At 62.0% G+C, this 20,532-nt stretch overlaps 2 protein-coding genes across 5 annotated transcripts in view; one reads left to right on the top strand and one right to left on the bottom strand.

Annotated features, from left to right (window-relative positions):
- The first annotated feature begins 37 nt into the window (after positions 1 to 37).
- VMA22 (vacuolar ATPase assembly factor VMA22) lies at positions 38 to 5,440 on the top strand. Of its 4 annotated transcripts, XM_074931095.1 has the most exons (7): positions 69 to 138; positions 1,761 to 1,873; positions 2,059 to 2,162; positions 3,849 to 3,979; positions 4,532 to 4,692; positions 4,747 to 4,801; positions 5,259 to 5,440. In XM_074931095.1, exons 1-7 carry the CDS (start codon positions 132 to 134, stop codon positions 5,321 to 5,323), a joined length of 636 nt encoding a protein of 211 aa, XP_074787196.1. In that variant the 5' UTR covers positions 69 to 131; the 3' UTR covers positions 5,324 to 5,440. The 4 variants fall into 4 exon arrangements, with proteins under 4 accessions (XP_074787195.1, XP_074787196.1, XP_074787194.1 ...); XM_074931094.1 differs by having other exon boundaries at positions 38 to 138; positions 1,779 to 1,873; positions 4,532 to 4,801; XM_074931093.1 differs by having other exon boundaries at positions 4,532 to 4,801.
- Positions 5,441 to 5,948: 508 nt separating this feature from the next.
- Positions 5,949 to 20,532, bottom strand: part of UBA1 (ubiquitin like modifier activating enzyme 1) — a 32,134-nt gene continuing 17,550 nt past the window's right edge. The window contains exons 14-26 of the mRNA XM_074931092.1: positions 19,761 to 19,916; positions 18,232 to 18,397; positions 17,226 to 17,422; positions 15,967 to 16,031; positions 15,242 to 15,437; positions 12,336 to 12,410; positions 10,555 to 10,744; positions 10,085 to 10,173; positions 9,899 to 9,991; positions 8,785 to 8,976; positions 7,805 to 7,906; positions 7,416 to 7,516; positions 5,949 to 6,323 (exon numbers count right to left, since the gene is read on the bottom strand). Of these exons, the coding sequence (XP_074787193.1) occupies positions 6,188 to 6,323; positions 7,416 to 7,516; positions 7,805 to 7,906; positions 8,785 to 8,976; positions 9,899 to 9,991; positions 10,085 to 10,173; positions 10,555 to 10,744; positions 12,336 to 12,410; positions 15,242 to 15,437; positions 15,967 to 16,031; positions 17,226 to 17,422; positions 18,232 to 18,397; positions 19,761 to 19,916 (1,758 nt within the window). The 3' untranslated portion in view covers positions 5,949 to 6,187. The remainder of the gene's footprint in view (positions 6,324 to 7,415; positions 7,517 to 7,804; positions 7,907 to 8,784; positions 8,977 to 9,898; positions 9,992 to 10,084; positions 10,174 to 10,554; positions 10,745 to 12,335; positions 12,411 to 15,241; positions 15,438 to 15,966; positions 16,032 to 17,225; positions 17,423 to 18,231; positions 18,398 to 19,760; positions 19,917 to 20,532) is intronic.

Raw genomic sequence — 20,532 nt, forward strand, 5'->3', positions numbered from 1 at the left:
AGCCCCGCCTCCCTCCCAGACTCGCACGCTGATTGGTGAAGACGCGGCGAGGGGCGGCTGCTATTGGACGAAGCCGGGGCCCGGCGTGAAGCCGCGGCGCGGGCCCGGGGTGGCGGCGGGGCCCGGCGGCGATGGAGGGTCGGTGAGGGGCTGGGGGGGGTGCAGGGTCGCCTATGGGAGGATTTTCTATAGGGTCTTCTATAGGGGACGCTCCTGTCGGGTGTCCTGTAGGGAGCTGTCGCATGGGGGGGGTTCTATGGGGTCTCCTATAGGGGATTGTGGTTCTAAAGGGGCTTGTGCTATAGGGGTGTTTCTATAGGGTCTCCTTCAGGGGTTTGTGCTATAGGGGTGTTTCTATAGGGTCTCCTCTAGGAGTTTGTGCTATAGGGGTGTTTCTATAGGGTCTCCTCCAGGGGTTTGTGCTGTAGGGGTGTTTCTATAGGGTCTCCTCTAGGAGTTTGTGCTATAGGGGTGTTTCTATAGGGTCTCCTCCAGGGGTTTGTGCTATAGGGGTGTTTCTATAGGGTCTCCTCTAGGAGTTTGTGCTATAGGGGTGTTTCTTTAGGGTCTCCTCCAGGGGTTTGTGCTATAGGGGTGTTTCTATAGGGTCTCCTCTAGGAGTTTGTGCTATAGGGGTGTTTCTATAGGGTCTCCTGTAGCAGTTTGTGCTATAGGGGTGTTTCTATAGGGTCTCCTCTAGGAGTTTGTGCTATAGGGGTGTTTCTATAGGGTCTTCTGTAGCAGTTTGTGCTATAGGGGTGTTTCTATAGGGTCTTCTATAGGGGATTGTGTATCTGTAGGATCTTCTGTAGGGTGTTGTGTTTATATAGTGTCTGCTATATGGGGTGTTTCTATAGGGTCTCCAATGGAGGATGTTTTTACAGGGTCTCCTATAGAGGTTTGTGCTATAGGGGGTGTTTCAATAGGGTCTACTATAGGGCATCATGTTTCTATAGAATTTTCTATAGGGATTTGTGTTTCTATATGGTCTCGTGGAGGGTTTATTTCTACAGATTCCTATACGGGATTGTTTCTATAGGCGTTTGTCCTATAGGGGTGTTTCTATAGGGTCGTCTATAGGGAGCTGTGTATCTGTAGGGTCTTCTATCAGGGGCTCTATTTCTATAGGGTCTCCAAAGGGGGGTGACTCTATAGAGTGTCAGTGCTCTAGGGGACGGGGTGTCTATAGGTGTCTGTGCTATAGGGGATGGGGTGTCTACAGGTGTCTGTGCTATAGGGGACGGGGTGTCTATAGGTGTCTCTGCTAAGGGGACGGGGTGTCTATAGGTGTCTGTGCTATAGGGATGGGGTGTCTATAGGTGTCTGTGTTCTAGGGGATGGGGTGTCTATAGGTGTCTGTGCTCTAGAGGACGGGGTGTCTATAGGTGTCTGTGCTATAGGGGGTGGGGTGTCTATAGGTATCTGTGCTATAGGGGACAGGGTTTCTATAGGTGTCTGTGCTATAGGGGACGGGGTGTCTATAGGTGTCTGTGCTATAGGGGGTGGGGTGTCTATAGGTGTCTGTGCTATAGGGGACAGGGTTTCTATAGGTGTCTTTGCTCTAGGGATGTGGTGTCTATAGGTGTCTGCTCTAGGGGGCGGGGTGTCTATAGGTGTCTCTGCTCTAGGGGACGGGGTGTCTATAGGTGTCTGTGCTATAGGGGACGTGGTGTCTATAGGTGTCTCTGCTCTAGGGGACGGGGTGTCTATAGGTGTCTGTGCTCTAGGGGACGGGGTGTCTATAGGTGTCTGTGCTATAGGGGACGGGGTGTCTATAGGTTCTCCCGCGCTGGACGCGGCGGCGCTGGAGCTGCTGGAGGCGCTGGAGTCGCTGCAGCAGAGACGCCACCTCCTGAGCCAGCTGCTGCGGGAGGTGACAGCGGGGACACGCGTGGGGACGTGTCACCCCTCTTGGGGACACGCGTGGGGACGTGTCACCCCCCTGGGGACACGCGCGGGGACGTGTCACCCCTCTTGGGGACACGCGTGGGGACGTGTCACCCCCTGGGGACCCGGAGGCCCCCCCGTGCCCCCTGACCCCGTGTCCCCTGTCCCCAGGGCTGGCTGTCCCTGTCCCAGGCCCGGTACTCCCTGGGCTGTCACCGCGTGTCCTCCCTCCAGTACGGGGCCACCATCGTCCCCCGCGTCCGCGTCCTCCCCAGGTAGGGGGACACGGCGGGGGGGACACGGGGGGACATAAAGGGACCCGGGGGACACAAATGGACACGGGGGACAGAGGGACACGGAGGGGACACAGGGACACAGGGGGGGACATGGGGGACACAGGGACATGGGGGACACACAGAGGGACATGGGGGGACAAAGGGACACGGGGGGGACATGGGGGGACAAAGGGACACGGAGGGGGACCTGGGGGACACAGGGACACGGGGGGGACATGGGACAAAGGGACATGGGGGACACAAGGACATGGGGGGGACATGGGGACACAAAGGGACATGGGGACACAGGGACACGGGGGGACAAAGGGACACAAAGGGACACGGAGGGGGACATGGGGGACACAAGGACACGGGGGGACAAAGGGACACAAAGGGACATGGGGGGACAAAGGGACACGGTGGGGACACAGCAGAGGGGACATGGGGGACACAGAGGGACATGGGACACAAAGGGACACGGGGGGACACAAGGACACCAAGGGACACGGGGGGGGACACAAAGGGACACAGGGGGACACTGGGGACACACAGAGGGTTGAGGGGTGACACTGGGGGTGTCCCCATTTTGGGGGGGGGTGTGTGTGACACCGATGGCACCAGTTTGGGGGGGGGGGGGTGACACTGGGGGTGTCGGTGACACCCGGGTCCCCTCCCCCAGGCAGGAGCCGGGGGGACCCCCCCAGTTTGAGGAGGTGCCAGGAGCTGGGGGGGACCCCGAGGACCCCCAGCAGGGGGGGGGTGACGGTAAAGGGGGGGTCCCGGGGGGGGATTTGGGGGTCCCTGGGGGTGCTGGGGGGGGTCCCATGGGTGCTGGGGGGGGTTTTGGGGTGCTGGGGGGGGGGGTTTGGGGGTCCCTGGGGGGGAACTGGGGGTGCTGGGGGGGGTCACATGGGTGCTGGGGGGGGGATTTGGGGGTCCCTGGGGGTGCTGGGGGGGTCCCATGGGTGCTGGGGGGGGATTTGGGGTGCTGGGGGGCTTTTGGGGTGCTGGGGGGGGTCCTATGGGTGCTGGGGGGGAGTGTTGGGGTGCTGGGGGGTTTTGGGGGCCCCTGGGGGGGAACTGGGGGTGCTGGGGGGGTCCCATGGGTGCTGGGGGGGATTTGGGGTGCTGGGGGGGTTTTGGGGTGCTGGGGGGGGTCCCATGGGTGCTGGGGGGGGGTTTGGGGTGCTGGGGGGGGTCCCATGGGTGGTGGGGGGGGATTTGGGGTGCTGGGGGGGTTTGGGGTGCTGGGGGGGGTCCCATGGGTGCTGGGGGGGGATTTGGGGTGCTGGGGGGGGTCCCATGGGTGCTGGGGGGGGATTTTGGGTGCTGGGGGGGTTTGGGGTGCTGGGGGGGGTCCCATGGGTGCTGGGGGGGGATTTGGGGTGCTGGGGGGGATCCTATGGGTGCTGGGGGGGAGTGTTGGGGTGCTGGGGGGGGGGGGTTTGGGGGTCCCTGAGGGGGAACTGGGGGTGCTGGGTGGGGATTTGGGGTGCTGGGTGGGTTTGGGGGTCCCTGAGGTGGGGATTTGGGGTTCTGGGGGGGTCCCATGGGTGCTGGGGGGGGGATTTGGGGGCCCCTGGGGGTGTTGGGGGGGTCCCATGGGTGCTGGGGGGGGATTTGGGGGGTGCTGGGGGGGGCCCTCCGTTATTTTGGGGTGTCACTGACCTTCCCTCCCTGCCCCAGGGCTGCGGCAGCGCCGGGGTCCCCCAGAAAAAGGGGGTGCGCCCCCCCCCCGGGCCCCCCCGACCCCCTGTCCTGGTTTGGGGTGCTGGTGCCCCCCAGCCTGCGCCAGGCCCAGAGCAGCTTCATCCAGGGTGAGGGGGGGGCCCCCAAAATCTGAGGGGGGGGGGGGGCCCCAAAACTTGGGGGAGTCCCAAAAACCTCCAAGAGGGCCCCAAAATCGCAAGGGGGGGGTGGGGGGGAGAGGAAGACATGATGGGGGGGGGTCCCCAAAAAATTGGAGGGGTGTCCCCAAATCTTGGGGGGGGGGTGGGGGGGGTGTCTCCTAGAGTGTGGGGGGGGTGTTTCTAGATTTGGGGAGGGGTCCCCCAAAAATCTGGGGGGGGTCTGAAATTCTGGGAGGGTTTCCTGAAATATGGGAGGGGGTCCCCAAAATCGGGGGGGGGTCCCCAAAATCGGGGGTGTCCCCAAAACATGGGAGGGGGTCCCCAAAATCGGGGGGGGCCTTTAAGGTCATGACCTGTCACCTCCTTGTCCCTGTGTCACCCACCTGCCCCCACGTCACCCCCTTCCCCTCACTTTGTCACCTCACGTGTCACCCCCCCCCCCCGGTGACCTCTGACCCCCCCGGTGACCCCTGACCCCCCCCGGTGACCTCTGACCCCCCCGGTGTCCCCTGTCCCCAGGGGTGACGGTGGCCGTGGAGCTGGCGGGGCTGCAGGGGGAGGTGGCGGCGGCCGTCACCCGCTACCGCACCCTCCTGCGGCGCCACCGTCACCCCCACGGGGACACCCAGACCGCGGGGACACCGGGGGACACCGAGAGCCGTGGGGACACCGAGGGCACAGGTGACACCGAGACACTTGGGGACAGCGAGACTGTGGGTGACAGAGGGACCCTGGGTGACACCGAGACCCTTGGGGACACCGAGACTGCGGGTGACACCAAGACTACAGGTGACATGGGGACGCTGGGTGACATTGAGCCCCTTGGGGACACCGAGACCCTTGGGGACACCGAGACTGTGGGTGACACCAAGACTACAGGTGACATGGGGACGTTGGGTGACATTGAGTATCTTGGGGACACCGAGGCCACGGGTGACACCGAGACTATGGGTGACACCGAGACCCTTGGGGACACTGAGACCACGGGTGACAGGGGGGCCCTGGGTGACACCGAGACCCTTGGGGACACCGAGACTGTGGGTGACACCAAGACTACAGGTGACATGGGGACGTTGGGTGACATTGAGTATCTTGGGGACACCGAGACTGTGGGTGACAGGGGGACCCTGGGTGACACTGAGTATCTTGGGGACATTGAGACCACGGGTGACAGCAGGGACCCTGGGTGACACCGAGACCGCGGGTGACACGGGGTGACACAGGGACCCCCCCACGTGTGTGACAGATGCAGAAGGTGCCACCGAGACCCCGGGGGCTGCGGTGACAAGCGGAGCCACAGGGACCGGGTGACACCGGACGCGGGTGACACCGGACGCGGGTGACACCGCCCAGCACCCACGGGTGACGTCACCGGCCCCTCTGGGTGACACCCGTGTCCCCTCCCCCCAATAAAGACCCTGTGGTGGCTCTCGGCTCCGCGTCACCTTCTGTCCCCAACCGCCCCTGGGGACACCGGGCGGCCATCTTGGAGCCGCTCTGATGTCACCTGGCGGCCATCTTGGAGCCGCTCTGACGTCACCTGGCGCCACTCTGATGTCACCTGGCGGCCATCTTGGTGCCACATTGATGTCACCTGGTGGCCATCTTGATGCCACATTGATGTCACCTGGCGGCCATCTTGATGCCACACTGATGTCACCTGGCGGCCATCTTGGTGCCACACCGTATGGTGTCATCTGGCAGCCATTTTTGTGCCCCTTTGATGTCACCAGGCCGCCATCTTGATGCCACACCCTCTAGATTCCACCTGGCAGCCATCTTGGTGCCACTCTGATGTCACCAGGCCACCATCTTGCTGCCACACCCCCTCGATTCCACCAGGCGGCCATCTTGGTGCCTCATGACACCACCCAGTGGCCATCTCGGCCCCGCCCACTGCCCGCTGCCCCCCACGTGACACACAGGGCAGCCGCCATCTTTTGCCAACGTCTATATTTATTGGGCGGGGCCCCCCCTTGCCCCGCCCCCCAAAGCCCCACCCCCCCAAACTCGGGGGCGGGGCCAAGACAACAACAACAACTAACAGGATGGGGACAAGTCGGGGCTGGATGGGGGCGGGGGGGCGTGGCCAGATGGGCAAAAGGGTTGTGACTGGAGTGGGCAGGGGGTGTGGCCAGACGTGGCCCCGCCCCCTTTTCCCCTGGGTGGGCGGGGCTAACGGATGGTGTAGCGCACGTAGGGCACCTCGATGTCGGCGTCGGTGTCGTCGTTGCAGCAGAGCTCGAAGACGAGGGCCTTGACGTGGCGCCCGACCTTCTTCTTGGAGACGCGCGCCACGATCTCCGTCATCCTGAGGGGACAGAGGGGACGGGCGTCACCCGGGGGGCGGGGACAGCGGCCCGCGGTGGCCTCGAGCCCGGCGGCCGTCCCCTTACGGGGCTGGGGGCGTGGCTACGAGTCACTGGGACCAGCTGGGGGCGCCCCGACCACGGGGATCGACGGTCACCCTGCGGGCACGGGGCCGCGCCCAGGAGCTGTCCCCGCCCGTGTGACGCGTCTGTCACCCACGTCATGTGTCCCACACCCACGTGACACGTCTGTCACCCACGTGACGAGTTCCACAGCCGTGTGACGCGTCTGTCACCCACGTGACACGTCCCACACCCACGTGACGCGTCTGTCATCCACGTGACGTCCCACAGCCACGTGACACGTCTGTCACCCACGTGACCCCACGCCCATGTGGCGCATCTGTCACCCACGTGACCTCCCACTCACGTGACCCGTCCACCACCCACATGACACATCCCTCAACCCCGTGACGCGTCTGTCACCCATGTGACACGTCCCCCACCCACGTGACGTGTCACCCACATGACAAGTCCCACAGCCACGTGACGCGTCTGTCACCCACGTGACGTGTCCCACACCCACGTGACGCGTCTGTCACCCATGTGACCTCCCACTCACGTGACCCGTCCACCACCCACATGACACATCCCACACCCACGTGACCCGTCTGTCACCCACGTGACACGTCCCACGCCCACATGATGTGTCTGTCACCCACATGATGTGTCCCACACCCACGTGACGCGTCCCCCACCCATGTGACATGTCACCCACATGACAAGTCCAACAACCACGTGACGCGTCTGTCACCCACGTGACGCGTCTGTCACCCACGTGACCTCCCACTCACGTGACCCCCCACCCACATGACACATCCCACACCCACGTGACGCCCCCCTCCCTCCCCCCCCACACCAAGTCCCTCACCCCACACCCCCCTTTCCCCGCCGCGGGCACCCTCCACCCACGGGCGCTCCCCCCGCCCCACGGGCGGCCCCCCTGCCCCACAGGTGCCCCCCCCGCCCCACGGGCGCCCCCCCCGCCCCACGGGCGCCCCCCCCGCCCCACGGGCGCCCCCCGGGGACCCTACGGTTGGTCGTGGCGCTCGCGCAGCTTGGCGGCCGGCATGAAGAAGGAGTAGAGCATGGACACGCCCTGGGACAACATCGTGATCTCCAGCCGATGCTCCTTCTGCGGGGGGGGGGGGGGGGGGGGACACACCCCCCAAAAAAAAAGGGGGGGGGGGGTGGAGACACCCCCCCCCCACCCCCAGGGACGTCAGGTGGGGCGCAGAGCACCCAAGGGTGCCCCGTGGCACCCCCACGGCGCCCCAAGGCTTCGGCAAGGGGGCCACCGGCCACCGTGGTGGCCACATGTCCCCAGCCCTTCCCCTGGCCGGGGTGACCGGCCTTGGGTTGGGGGGAAGGCTATGGGGTGCCCCCCACCCGCTTCCCAGTTGCTCCCAGTTGCTCCCAGTACCTTGAAGTAAGCGAGGAACTGGCGCAGGGTCATCTCCTGCCCGTCGGGCTGCAGCCCCTGAACCTCAAACCGGTCCCACAGCGTCCACTCCACCTCGTAGTACTGGGGGGGGGGAAAGGGGGGGTCAGACCCACGGCTGGGGGGGGTCAGACCCACGGCTGGGGGGGGTGGGACCCACGGCTGGGGGGTGGGACCCACAACAGCGGAGCCGTGGCTGGACACACGGACCCAGAGGGGCCCAACTGCGGGTCACTAGAACCGTGGGGGGGGATCTATAGGGCCTGCGTGGGCGCTATGGGGCAGAATTCTATAGGGCAGGGAGCCGTGGGGCAGCACCGAGACCCCAAAACCCCTCTACGAGTCAACGCCAACCCAACACCCCACCCACTGCGGGCAACCAGTAGCCACGAGGTCCCGGCGGCCCCTGGGGGAGATCTCTAGGGTGTGCGGGGGCGCTATGGGGCAGAATTCTATAGGGCAGGGAGCCGTGGGGCAGCACCGAGACCCCAAAACCCCTCTACGAGTCAACGCCAACCCAACACCCCAACCCAACACCCCACCCACTGCGGGCAACCAGTAGCCACGAGGTCCCGGCGGCCCCCGGGGGAGATCTCTAGGGCGCGCGGGGGCGCTATGGGGCAGGATTCTATAGGGCAGGGAGCCGTGGGGCAGCACCGAGACCCCAAAACCCCTCTACGAGTCAACACCCCAACCCAACACCCCACCCACTGCGGGCAACCAGTAGCCACGAGGTCCCGGCGGCCCCCGGGGGAGATCTCTAGGGTGTGCGGGGGCGCTATGGGGCAGAATTCTATAGGGCAGGGAGCCGTGGGGCAGCACCGAGACCCCAAAACCCCTCTACGAGTCAACACCCCAACCCAACACCCCACCCACTGCGGGCAACCAGTAGCCACGAGGTCCCGGCGGCCCCCGGGGGAGATCTCTAGGGCGCGCGGGGGCGCTATGGGGCAGCCCCACACCTTGTTGCGAGGGCAGGCGAGGGGCTCGGAGAAGCCGACGAAGGGCAGGGCCAGGTTGAGGAAGGCGTTTTTGTAGGAGCCCAAGCGCCGGTGGCCCTGGACTAGTTTGTAGAGCTCCAGGCAGGCCAGCCCCACCACCGCCCCCGTCGTCGTGGCGATGGCCGGGATGATTTTCCCAGCGATCAGTTTGCTCTGTCACGTATAGAAGGAACCTATAGGAAACGAGCCACGGGGCGGGGCACCGACGTATCCCGCCCCCCTCAACCTCGCCCCACTGGCCCGACCCCTTGCCCGCATCTCCCGAGTCTGTAGGGCCGGGCTGACGATGAGGCTGGGGGGGGGCGGGGCTAGAGGGAAGCTGGGGGGGACCTATAGATCCTCCAGCCCCCTATGGATCCTAGGAGTAACAGACGGGCCCTAGAGCCCCATAGGGGCCTTATGGCCCCCTACGGTCCAACTAGGGGCCCTACAGCCCCCTATGGGCACCTATAGCCCTGTATGGGCCCCTATAGCCCTATATGGGCCCTACAGCCCCCTATGGGCCCCTATAGCCCTATATGGGCCCTACAGCCCCCTATGGGGCCCTATAGCCCTATAAGGGCCCTACAGCCCCCTATGAGCCCCTATAGCTCCCTATGGGCCCCTACAGGCCCCTATAGATCCCTACAGCCCCTTATAGGGCCATACAGGTCACTTATGGACCCCAACCGCCCCCTATAGCCCCATACAGGCCCTACAGCCCCTATAGACGCTACAGCACATGGGTGCCCCCCAAAACCTACCGGACTCCCCCCAGCACCCAATGCCCCCCCCCAGCACCCACGGGTGCCCCCCAGCACCCAATTCCCCCCCCAGCACCCAATTCCCCCCCCCCAGCACCCAATTCCCCCCCCAGCACCCAATTCCCCCCCCCCAGCACCCAATTCCCCCCCCAGCACCCAATTCCCCCCCCCAGCACCCAATTCCCCCCCCCAGCACCCAATTCCCCCCCCAGCACCCAATTCCCCCCTCAGCACCCAATTCCCCCCCAGCACCCAATTCCCCCCCCAGCACCCAATTCCCCCCCCAGCACCCAATTCCCCCCCCAGCACCCAATGCCCCCCCCAGCACCCACCTTGTGGCGGTCGGCCGGGGGGATGTCGTAGTTCTCCGCGCGCAGGTTGGAGGCGGCGACGATGAAATCCATGTGGAAGTTGGTGTCATCGTCCTGGGGGGGGCACCCATGGGTGGGCGGGGGGCGCCCACGGGCGCTGCGCGGGGAGCACCCGCGGGTGCCGGGGGGCGGGGGGGCAGCACCCACCTTCTCGAAGTCGACGGGGAACATGCGGAAGCCGGGCAGCTCCTCGGGGCTGGGCAGCGACGCCTTCAGCTCCTCCAGGCGCCCGTCGTCTGCGGGGCGGGGGGCACCCATGGGACCCCCGGCACCCACGGGTGCCCCCACCCCACGCCCCTCCAGACCACCCAAGTGCCACCAGCACCCACAAGTGCCCCAAAACACCCCCAGTTGCCCCAACCTCCTCCCCAACTACTCCCACCAGCCCCCTTGGGTGCTCCCCGGCACCCATGGGTGCCCCCCACCCATGCCTCCACCCCTACAGCACCCATGGGTGCCCCTACCCCACACTCCCCACGCCCCTCCAGCGCACCCCAAGCACCTCCAGCACCCATGGGTGCCCCAAAACACCCCCAGTTGCCCCAACCTCCTCCCCAACTACTCCCACCACCACCCTTGGGTGCTCCCCGGCACCCATGGGTGCCCCCCACCCGTACCGAGGGCGGCGGCGGTGCTCTGCAGCTCTTGGTCGGAGACGTGGATGCGGACGCCGGCTTTGGGGGCGAAGGGGGGGACGCGGACGTGGCGCAGGAGCTCGGCCACCGCCCCCCGGTCCCGCGAGCCCCCGATCCCGTAGCTCTGGGCAAAGAGGTTGGCGGCCGCCATCACGTAGTCCAGGTGGAGCGGCTGCAGAGGGGGCACCCATGGGTGTCGGGGGGCACCCGTGGGGGTCGGGGGGCACCCGTGGGGGTCGGGGGGCACCCGCGGGGGTGTGCGGAAGGGTGAGATGCAAAGGAGGGGGGTGGCTCCCAAGGGGGGTAGGAGGATGGTCGATGGGGAGGAGGGCACCCAAGGGTGAGGGGGGGCACCCAAGGGTGATGGGGGGCACCCAAGGGTGATGGGGGGCACCCAAGGGAGATGGGGGGCACCCAAGGGAGATGGGGGGCACCCAAGGGTGATGGGGGGCACCCAAGGGTGATGGGAGGGCACCCAAGGGAGATGGGGGGCACCCAAGGGTGATGGGGGGCACCCAAGGGAGATGGGAGGGCACCCAAGGGAGATGGGGGCACCCAAGGGAGATGGGGGGCACCCAAGGGTGATGGGAGGGCACCCAAGGGTGATGGGGGGGCACCCAAGGGAGATGGGGGGGCACCCAAGGGAGATGGGGGGCACCCAAGGGAGATGGGGGGCACCCAAGGGTGATGGGAGGGCACCCAAGGGAGATGGGGGGCACCCAAGGGTGATGGGGGGCACCCAAGGGAGATGGTGGCACCCAGGGGTGATGGGGGGCACCCAAGGGAGATGGGGGGCACCCAAGGGAGATGGAGGGCACCCAAGGGTGACAGGTGGCCACCCAGGGGTATTGGTGGCACCCAAGGGTGATGGAAGGCACCCAAGAGTGACAATGGCACCCAAGGGAGATGGGGGGCACACAAGAGTGACGGTGGCACCCAAGGGTGATGGTGACGCCGAAGGGTGACGGTGGCACCCAAGGGTGATGGGGGGCACCCAAGGGTGACGGTGGCACCCAAGGGTGATGGGGGGCACCCAAGGGTGACGGTGGCACCCAAGGGTGATGGGGGGCACCCAAGGGAGATGGGGGGCACCCAAGGGTGATGGGGGCACCCAAGGGTGATGGGGGGCACCCAAGGGAGATGGGGGCACCCAAGGGTGATGGGGGGCACCCAAGGGAGATGGGGGGCACCCAAGGGAGATGGGGGCACCCAAGGGAGATGGGGGGCACCCAAGGGTGATGGGGGGCACCCAAGGGAGATGGGGGCACCCAAGGGAGATGGGGGGCACCCAAGGGAGATGGGGGCACCCAAGGGAGATGGGGGGCACCCAAGGGTGATGGGGGCACCCAAGGGTGATGGGGGCACCCAAGGGAGATGGGGGGCACCCAAGGGTGATGGGGGGCACCCAAGGGTGATGGGGGCACCCAAGGGAGATGGGGGGCACCCAAGGGAGATGGTGGCACCCAAGGGTGATGGGGGGCACCCAAGGGAGATGGGGGGCACCCAAGGGTGATGGGGGGCACCCAAGGGAGATGGGGGGCACCCAAGGGAGATGGGGGCACCCAAGGGTGATGGGGGGCACCCAAGGGTGAGGGGGGGCACCCAAGGGTGATGGGGGCACCCAAGGGTGACAGGTGGCCACCCAGGGGTATTGGTGGCACCCAAGGGTGATGGGAGGCACCCAAGGGTGACAGGTGGCCACCCAGGGGTGACGGTGGCACCCAAGGGTGACGGCGCCCCCCCGAGGCCACGCCCGCACTCACGTTGTCGGGGTCGAAGACGAGGGGGTGGGGGCAGCGCTTGGGCCCCGACCAGAACAGGGTCCCCGAGTTCGTTTTCTGCGGGTTAACGAGGCAATTAGCGACCGGGAAGGAGTTAACGAGGTAATTAGGGGGGAACGAGGGGTGAAAGGAGTAATTAGGAGTCAGGAAGGGGTTAAAAAGGTGATTAGGGAGGAACGAGGGTAATTAAGGTACAAACCGGGTAATTAAGGGGTTAATGAGTTAATTAGGGGGTTAATGAGGGCAATTAAGGAGCAATCGGGAAGTAATTAGGGGTTAAGAGCGGCAAATGGCCATAGACAGGGGTAATTAAGGATTAATGAAAGCAATTATTAGGAATGCGTGGGATTAAGCGAAGTAATTAAGGGAAAATTAAGCATTAATGAAGACAATTATGGGTTAAAGGAAATGATTAAGCAAATAGCTGTTAATGAGAGCAATTAGGAGTTAATAAGGTGATTAACGGGTAATTGGGAACAATTAGGCAGTACAGCATTAATGAGATCAATTAATTGGGGGAGTATGGGTTAATGGGAATAATTAAAGCATAATTAGCAGCTAATGAGAGCAATTAAGGGTTAATGAGGTAATTAAGGGGTCATTAAAAGGTAATGAGAGCAATTAACGGGATCGTTAGGTGCACAAAAAGGTTAATGGGGTAATTAAAAGGATAGGAAAAGATTAACAGGATAATTAGGAGTTAATTAAGTAATTAAGGGGTGGGAAGGGGTTAAGGATAAATTGAGATAATTAGGGGAAGGGTGATTGGGGTAATTAATGGGGCAGGAAGGGGTTAATGAGACAATTGGGGGCAATTAAGGGGCAAAGTGGTTTAATTAGGGTCTAGGGGCAATTAGGGGGCAAATAGAAGGCAATTAATTAAGAATTAAGGGAATAATTAAGGGAAAAACAGGGTTTAAGGGGGATAATTAGGCATTAAGGGGCAATCAAGAGATAATTAAGTATTACGGGAGTAATTAGATGCCAGAGTGAGTAATTAAAAGGTAATTAGGGATGAAAGCAGTAATTAAGATCTAAGGGGTAATCAGGAGGCAATTAGGGATTAGGTGGGGTAATTAAGAGGTAAAATGGGGTTAAGGGTGTAATTAGGAGGGAATTAGTGCTTAGGGGTTAATTAGGAGCAAATGGGGCAAATTAGGAACTAAGGGGGAAATTAATTACGAGTTAAGAGATAATTAGAAACAAATCTTATGGAAGATAATTAGTAGCTAATCAAAAATTAAGGGGTTAATTAGGAGTTAAGGAGGCAATTGCAAAATAATTAGTGATTAAGGGGGGCAATTAGGAGACAATTAGGGCTTAAGGTATTAATTAGGAGTTACGGAAGCAATTATAAAGCAATTAGTGATTGAAGGGGTAATTATGAGATAAGGGGTAATTAAGAGGCAAGTAGGGATCGTGGGGGTAATTAGGTGATAAAGGGGCAATTAAGGGGCAATTAGGGGTTAAAAGCACTAATTAAGAAACAGCAGCGGTAATTAGCAATTAAAGCGGGAATTACGAGACAAATAGGGGTTAAGGGGGGCAATTAAGAGACAATTAGGGATCGAGGGGGTAATTAGGAGATAAAGAGGCAGTTAAGAGGCAATTAGGGGTTAAAAGCACTAATTAAGAAACAATTAGCAGTAATTAGCAATTAAAGCCGCAATTAAGAGACAACTAGGGGTTAAGGGGGGCAATTAAGAGACAATTAGGGATTGAGGGGTAATTAGGAGATAAAGAGGCAATTAAGAGGCAATCAGGGGTTAATAGCACTAATTAAGAAGCAACAGCAGTAATTAGCAATTAAAGGGGTAATTAAGAGACAATTAGGGGTTAAGGGGGGCAATTAAGAGACAATTAGGGATCCAAGCGGTAATTAGGAGATAAAGAGGCAATTAAGAGGCAATCAGGGGTTAATAGCACTAATTAATAAACAACAGCAGTAATCAGCAATTAAATGGGAAATTAAGAGGCAATTAAGGGTTAAGGGGCACAATTAAGAGACAATTAGGGATTGAAGCGGTAATTAGGAGATAAAGAGTCAATTAGGGGTTAATAGCACTAATTAAGAAACAATTAACAGTAGTAATTAGCAATTACAGGGAAAATTAAGAGGCAATTAGGGACGAAGGGGGGTAATTAGGGTAATGAGAGCCCCCCCCAGCACCCCGAGGGGCCCGATCCACCCCCCAGCACCCCGAGGGGCCCGATCCACCCCACAGCACCCCGAGGGTCCCAAGTCACCTCACAGCACCCTAACGCCCCCCCAGCACCCCGAGGGGCCCGATCCACCTCACAGCACCCTAACGCCCCCCCAGCACCCCGAGGGGCCCGATCCACCTCACAGCACCCTAACGCCCCCCCAGCACCCCGAGGAGCCCGATCCACCCCCCAGCACCCCGAGGAGCCCGATCCACCCCCCAGCACCCCGAGGGTCCCAATCCACCCCCCAGCACCCCGAGGGGCCCGATCCACCTCACAGCACCCTAACGCCCCCCCAGCACCCCGAGGGGCCCGATCCACCTCACAGCACCCTAACGGCCCCCCAGCACCCCGAGGGGCCCGATCCACCTCACAGCACCCTAATGCCCCCCAGCCCCCCGAGGGTCCCAATCCACCCCCCAGCACCCTGAAGGGCCCGATCCACCTCACAGCACCCCGAGGGTCCCAAGTCACCTCACAGCACCCTAACGCCCCCCCAGCACCCCGAGGGGCCCGATCCACCCCCCAGCACCCTAACGCCCCCCCAGCACCCCGAGGGTCCCAATCCACCCCCCAGCACCCCGAGGGGCCCGATCCACCTCACATCCCCCCGAAACGGGTTTCAATGCCACCACGTCCCCCCGTCCCGCCACCCATAAAAAACGAACGCCGGGAGCACCCACCTGTCCCGGGGGGAAGTTGTGGAGCAGCTGCCGGATGTTGTTGCTGTACTGGCGGTGCCAGTGGCGACAAGCCCAGGCCACGCAGTCGGGCCACCCCCGGGGCCGTTCGGCCACCAAGCTGCGCTGCACGGCCTCCAGCACCTCCAGGGGTTGGGTGCCCGCCAGGCGCAGGGTGCGCTCCACGAATTTGGGGTCCCTGGGGCACAGGGGTGCAGGGTGCTGTTGGGGTGGGGGGTGTATAGGGGTGCTGGGGGGGAGTGGGGGCTATAAAGGGGGTTTTATGGGTGCTGGGGGGGGAGTGGGGGGTATAAAGGGGGTTTTATGGGTGCTGGGGGGGAGTGGGGGCTATAAAGGGGGTTTTATGGGTGCTGGGGGGGGAGTGGGGGGTATAAAGGGGGTTTTATGGGTGCTGGGGGGGAGTGGGGGCTATAAAGGGGGTTTTATGGGTGCTGGGGGGGGAGTGGGGGCTATAAAGGGGGTTTTATGGGTGCTGGGGGGGGAGTGGGGGCTATAAAGGGGGTTTTATGGGTGCTGGGGGGGGAGTGGGGGCTATAAAGGGGGTTTTATGGGTGCTGGGGGGGGAGTGGGGGGTATAAAGGGGGTTTTATGGGTGCTGGGGGGGGGTGGGTGCTATGCGGGGGGCTCTACGGGTGCTGCGCGGGGCGTGTGCGATGGGGGGGGTGCGGGGGGGTTGTTGGGTGCCCCCACCCACCCCCGACACCCACGTCAGGTACTGGTTGACGTTCTCCGCCGGCTGCTTGAAGAGCCCCTCGAACTCGTCACGCGCCCACTGCGGGGGGAAGGGGGGACGGGACTGTCAGTGGGGGGAGCCCAGTGCCGGGACACCCCCAAAAAAGGCACCTGGGGGCCCTATAGAAGGGACTCGGGCACCCAGGGCCCCTATAGAAAGGACCCAGGCACCCACGACACCTATAGAGGGGAACCAGGTATGTAAAACGCCCCCTAGGAAGCCCCTGGGTGCCCAGAACACCCTACAGAAGGGACCCAACCACCCTCGGGTCCCCTATAGAAAGAACCCAACTACCTGGAGCCCCTATAAAAAGAAACCAGGCATTAAAACACCCCTATAGAAACGCCCCAGGCACCCACGACACCTATAGAGGGGACCCAAGCACCAAAACCACCCCCTAGGAAGCCCCGTGGTGCCCAGAACACCCTCTAGAAGGGTCCCACACCCCCAGGGTCCCCTATAGAATGGAACTGGGGGTGCGTGGGCCCCTATAGAAAAGACCCAGGTGTCTGGAGTCACCTATAGATGTATCCTAGGCACCCAGGACACCCTGGAGAGGGGACCCAGGCACCTAAACCACTCCCTAGGAAGCCCCTGGGTGCCCAGAACACCCTCTAGAAGGGTCCCACACCCCCAGGGTCCCCTATAGAATGGAATTGGGGGTGTGTGGACCCCTATAGAAAATACCCAGGTGTCTGGGGCCACCCGTAGATGTATCCTAGGCACTCAGGACACCCTATAGAGGGGACCCAAGCACCTAAACCACCCCCTAGGAATCCCCGTGGTGCCCAGAACACCCTCTAGAAGGGTCCCACACCCCCAGGATCCCCTATAGAATGGAACTGGGGGTGCGTCGGCCCCTATAGAAAAGACCCAGGTGTCTGGAGTCACCTATAGACATATTCTAGGCACCCAGAACACCCTGTAGAGGGGACCCAAGCACCTAAACCACTCCCTAGGAATCCCCGTGGTGCCCAGAACACCCTCTAGAAGGGTCCCACACCCCCAGGGTCCCCTATAGAATGGAATTGGGGGTGTGTGGACCCCTATAGAAAATACCCAGGTGTCTGGGGCCACCCGTAGATGTATCCTAGGCACTCAGGACACCCTATAGAGGGGACCCAAGCACCTAAACCACCCCCTAGGAATCCCCGTGGTGCCCAGAACACCCTCTAGAAGGGTCCCACACCCCCAGGGGTCCCTTATAGAACAGCAGTCCCCTATAGAAGGCACCTGTAGGGTGTGCTCGATGGCGTTGGGGAAGTTTTTGAGGGTGCAGATGGGAATGGCCTTCTCGGGGGGGTCCTGGCTGGAGCTGTAGGACTCGCTGAGGAAGGGGATGACCACCTGCACGTTGCCCTTTGTCCCCAACGTCCCCGACTCCAGCAGCGGCTTCCGGTAATAAACGCAGCGACGGTCCATATAGAGCCCTATAGGGGACGGCAGTATAGACGGGGGGCTATAGGGGAGCCAAAAGGGAGGGCGCAAGGTGGGGATTTGGGGGTGTGCCGAGGGGGAAACGAGCCCCGAGAATAGCGCGAGAAGCTCTTCGAGCACCCTGAGGAGGCACCTATAGCGTCCCCTCGAGCGCTCTAAAAAACACTCGGAGCACCCCAAAAATTCCCGGTAGGTGTCCAACTCCCCCAGAGCACCCCAAAAACCTCCCTATAGAATTTCTAAACGCCCTATAGCACCCCAAAACGCCCTATAGCACCCTAAAACCCCCTATAGCCCCCCAAAAACCCCTATAGCCCCCCAAAAACCCCCTACAGCACCCTAAAAACCCCTATAGCCCCCCAAAAACCCCCTACAGCACCCTAAAACCCCCTATAGCCCCCCAAAAACCCCTATAGCCCCCCAAAAACCCCCTACAGCACCCTAAAAACCCCTATAGCCCCCCAAAAACCCCCTACAGCACCCTAAAAACCCCCTATAGCCACCCAAAAACCCCCTATAGCACCCCAAAACCCCCTATAGCCCCCCCAAAACCCCCTATAGCCCCCCAAAATCCCCCGACAGCACCCCAAGAACCTCCCACACCACCCCGAACACCCCTTACACCCACCCCCCCCCCCGAAACCCCCTCGAAGAACCCACCAGACACCCTAAAACATCCCAAGAGCCCCTGCCAGCACCCCGTGGATCCCCCCCAGCACCCCAAAAATCCCCCTATAGCACCCTAAACCTTCCCCCCGCCCCCCCCCCAGCACCCTAAGGACCCCCCCCGCCGGGTGCTCACGGGCGTCGACATTGTCCAGGGCGTTGGCGACGCCGTCCAGGGCCTCGAAGAAATCGTCGTCGTAGACGCGCTCGGTGTCGGGGCCGACGCGGTCGGGGCGGCTGCTCACCCGTAGCGCCGGGTTCATCTCCCGCACCGCGGCCGCCGCCCGTTCCGACTTCAGTTTCTGGGAGGAGGAGCCACATCCGTGAGGCCACGCCCATTCTGGATAAGCCCCACCCCTTCGCACCCCAGCCAAGCCAACCGAACATCAAGGCAACTTGACGGTTGATGTCGGCCAACTCAACAGCGCGGCCTTGATGGTGGTTCTACCCCCAAAACTCCGCCCCCAGGACTCCACCCACTCTCCCTCATATCACAGACTCCTCCCCTTAAGGCCACGCCCCTTCTTGACACGCTCCATTAAGCCCCACCCCTTTGCTCCCCACCCAATCCAACAAAACATCAAGACAACTTGACCGTTGACACTGGCCAACCCAACAGGGCCGTCTTGATAGTGTTCTCCCCCTAAGACTCCGCCCCCAGGACTCCACCCACTCTCCCTCATATCACAGACTCCTCTCCTTAAGGCCACGCCCCTTCTTGACACGTGCCCTTAAGCCCCACCCCTTTGCTCCCCACCCAATCCAACAACACATCAAGACAACTTGACTGCTGATGTTGGCCAATTCAACGGCACCATCCTGATGGTGTTTCCCCCCTCCCGAAACTCCACTCTCAGGACTCCACCCACCTGTCAGTTATGTCATAGACTCCTCCTCTTAAGACCACACCTCTTCTGGACATGCCCCCTTAAGTCCCACCCCTTTGCGCTCCATCCAATCCAACAAAACATCAAGACAACTTGACCGTTGACACTGGCCAACCCAACAGGGCCGTCTTGATAGTGTTCTCCCCCTAAGACTCCGCCCCCAGGACTCCACCCACTCTCCCTCATATCACAGACTCCTCCCCTTAAGGCCACGCCCCCTCTTGACACGCTCCATTAAGCCCCACCCCTTTGCTCCCCACCCAATCCAACAACACATCAAGACAACTTGACTGTTGACGTTGGCCAACTCAACGGCACCATTTTGATGGTGTTTCTCCCCCCCCCCCGAGACTCCATCCTCAGGACTCCACCCACCCGTCAGTCATGTCCTAGACTCCTCCCATTAAGACCACAGCCCTTCTGGACACGTCCCCTTAAGCCCCACCCCTTTGCTCCCCACCCAATCCAACAAAACATCAAGACAACTTGACCGTTGACATTGGCCAACTCAATGTTGACTCATTCTACGGCACTTTCCGCCCCACAGACTCCATGCCTACAGACTCCGCCCCTTGAGGCTCCACCCACAGGCCCCTCCCGCTTTAGCACCACCCACTTAGGCCCCTCCTCCCATAGCAAGGCCCGACAGTTGACGGCGCTCAACTCAACGCTGACCAACTCAACGGAGGTTCCTACCTGCTTGACCCCGCCCCTCATGGCTCCACCCACTCACCCCACACCCCCCATAGGCTCCTCCCCTTTTAGTCCCGCCCCTCACCGTGACATCCCAGGGCCGGAAGAGGAACTGGCGGTTGAGGTTGGACTTCTCGATGGTGTCCATGTCGGTGACGGTGACGCAGCCCTCGGGGCCGCACCCGAGTCCCACCATCGCAAAGTTCTTCAGCAGCTCGCAGCCAATGGCGCCCGCCCCCACCTGCGCGGGGGGACACAAGGGGACACGTGGGGACACAGCCCGAGGAGGGTTGGGGACACGGGGATGGGAAAGGGGTGGGGATGAGGGGACACTTGGGGACACTCGAAAGACCCCCAGGGACATTCAGGGACATGTGAGGACAGTTGGGGGACCCCTAGGGACACTCAGGTGACCTGTGAGGACAGTTGGGGACAGTTGGGGGACCCTAGGGACACCTGGGGACACTCAGGTGACCTGTGAGGACAGTTGGGGACAGTTGGGGGACCCCTAGGGACACCTGGGGACACTCCGGTGACCTGTGAGGACACTTGGGGACAGTTGGAGGACCCCTAGGGACACTTGGGGACACTCAGGTGACCCGTGAGGACAGTTGGGGGACCCCTAGGGACATTTGGGGACACTCAGGTGAGCCGTGAGGACAGTTGGGGGACCCCTGGGGACACTTGGGGACACTCAGGTGACCCGTGAGGACAGTTTGGGACAGTTGAAGGACCCCCAGGGACACTCAGGTCAGCCGTGAGGACAGTTGGGGGACCCCCAGGGACACTTGGGGACACTCAGGTGACCCATGAGGACAGTTGGGGGACCCCTAGGGACACTTGGGGACACTCAGGTG

This window comes from Athene noctua, chromosome 39, assembly GCF_965140245.1.
Source record: "Athene noctua chromosome 39, bAthNoc1.hap1.1, whole genome shotgun sequence".
Lineage (NCBI taxonomy): Eukaryota > Metazoa > Chordata > Aves > Strigiformes > Strigidae > Athene > Athene noctua.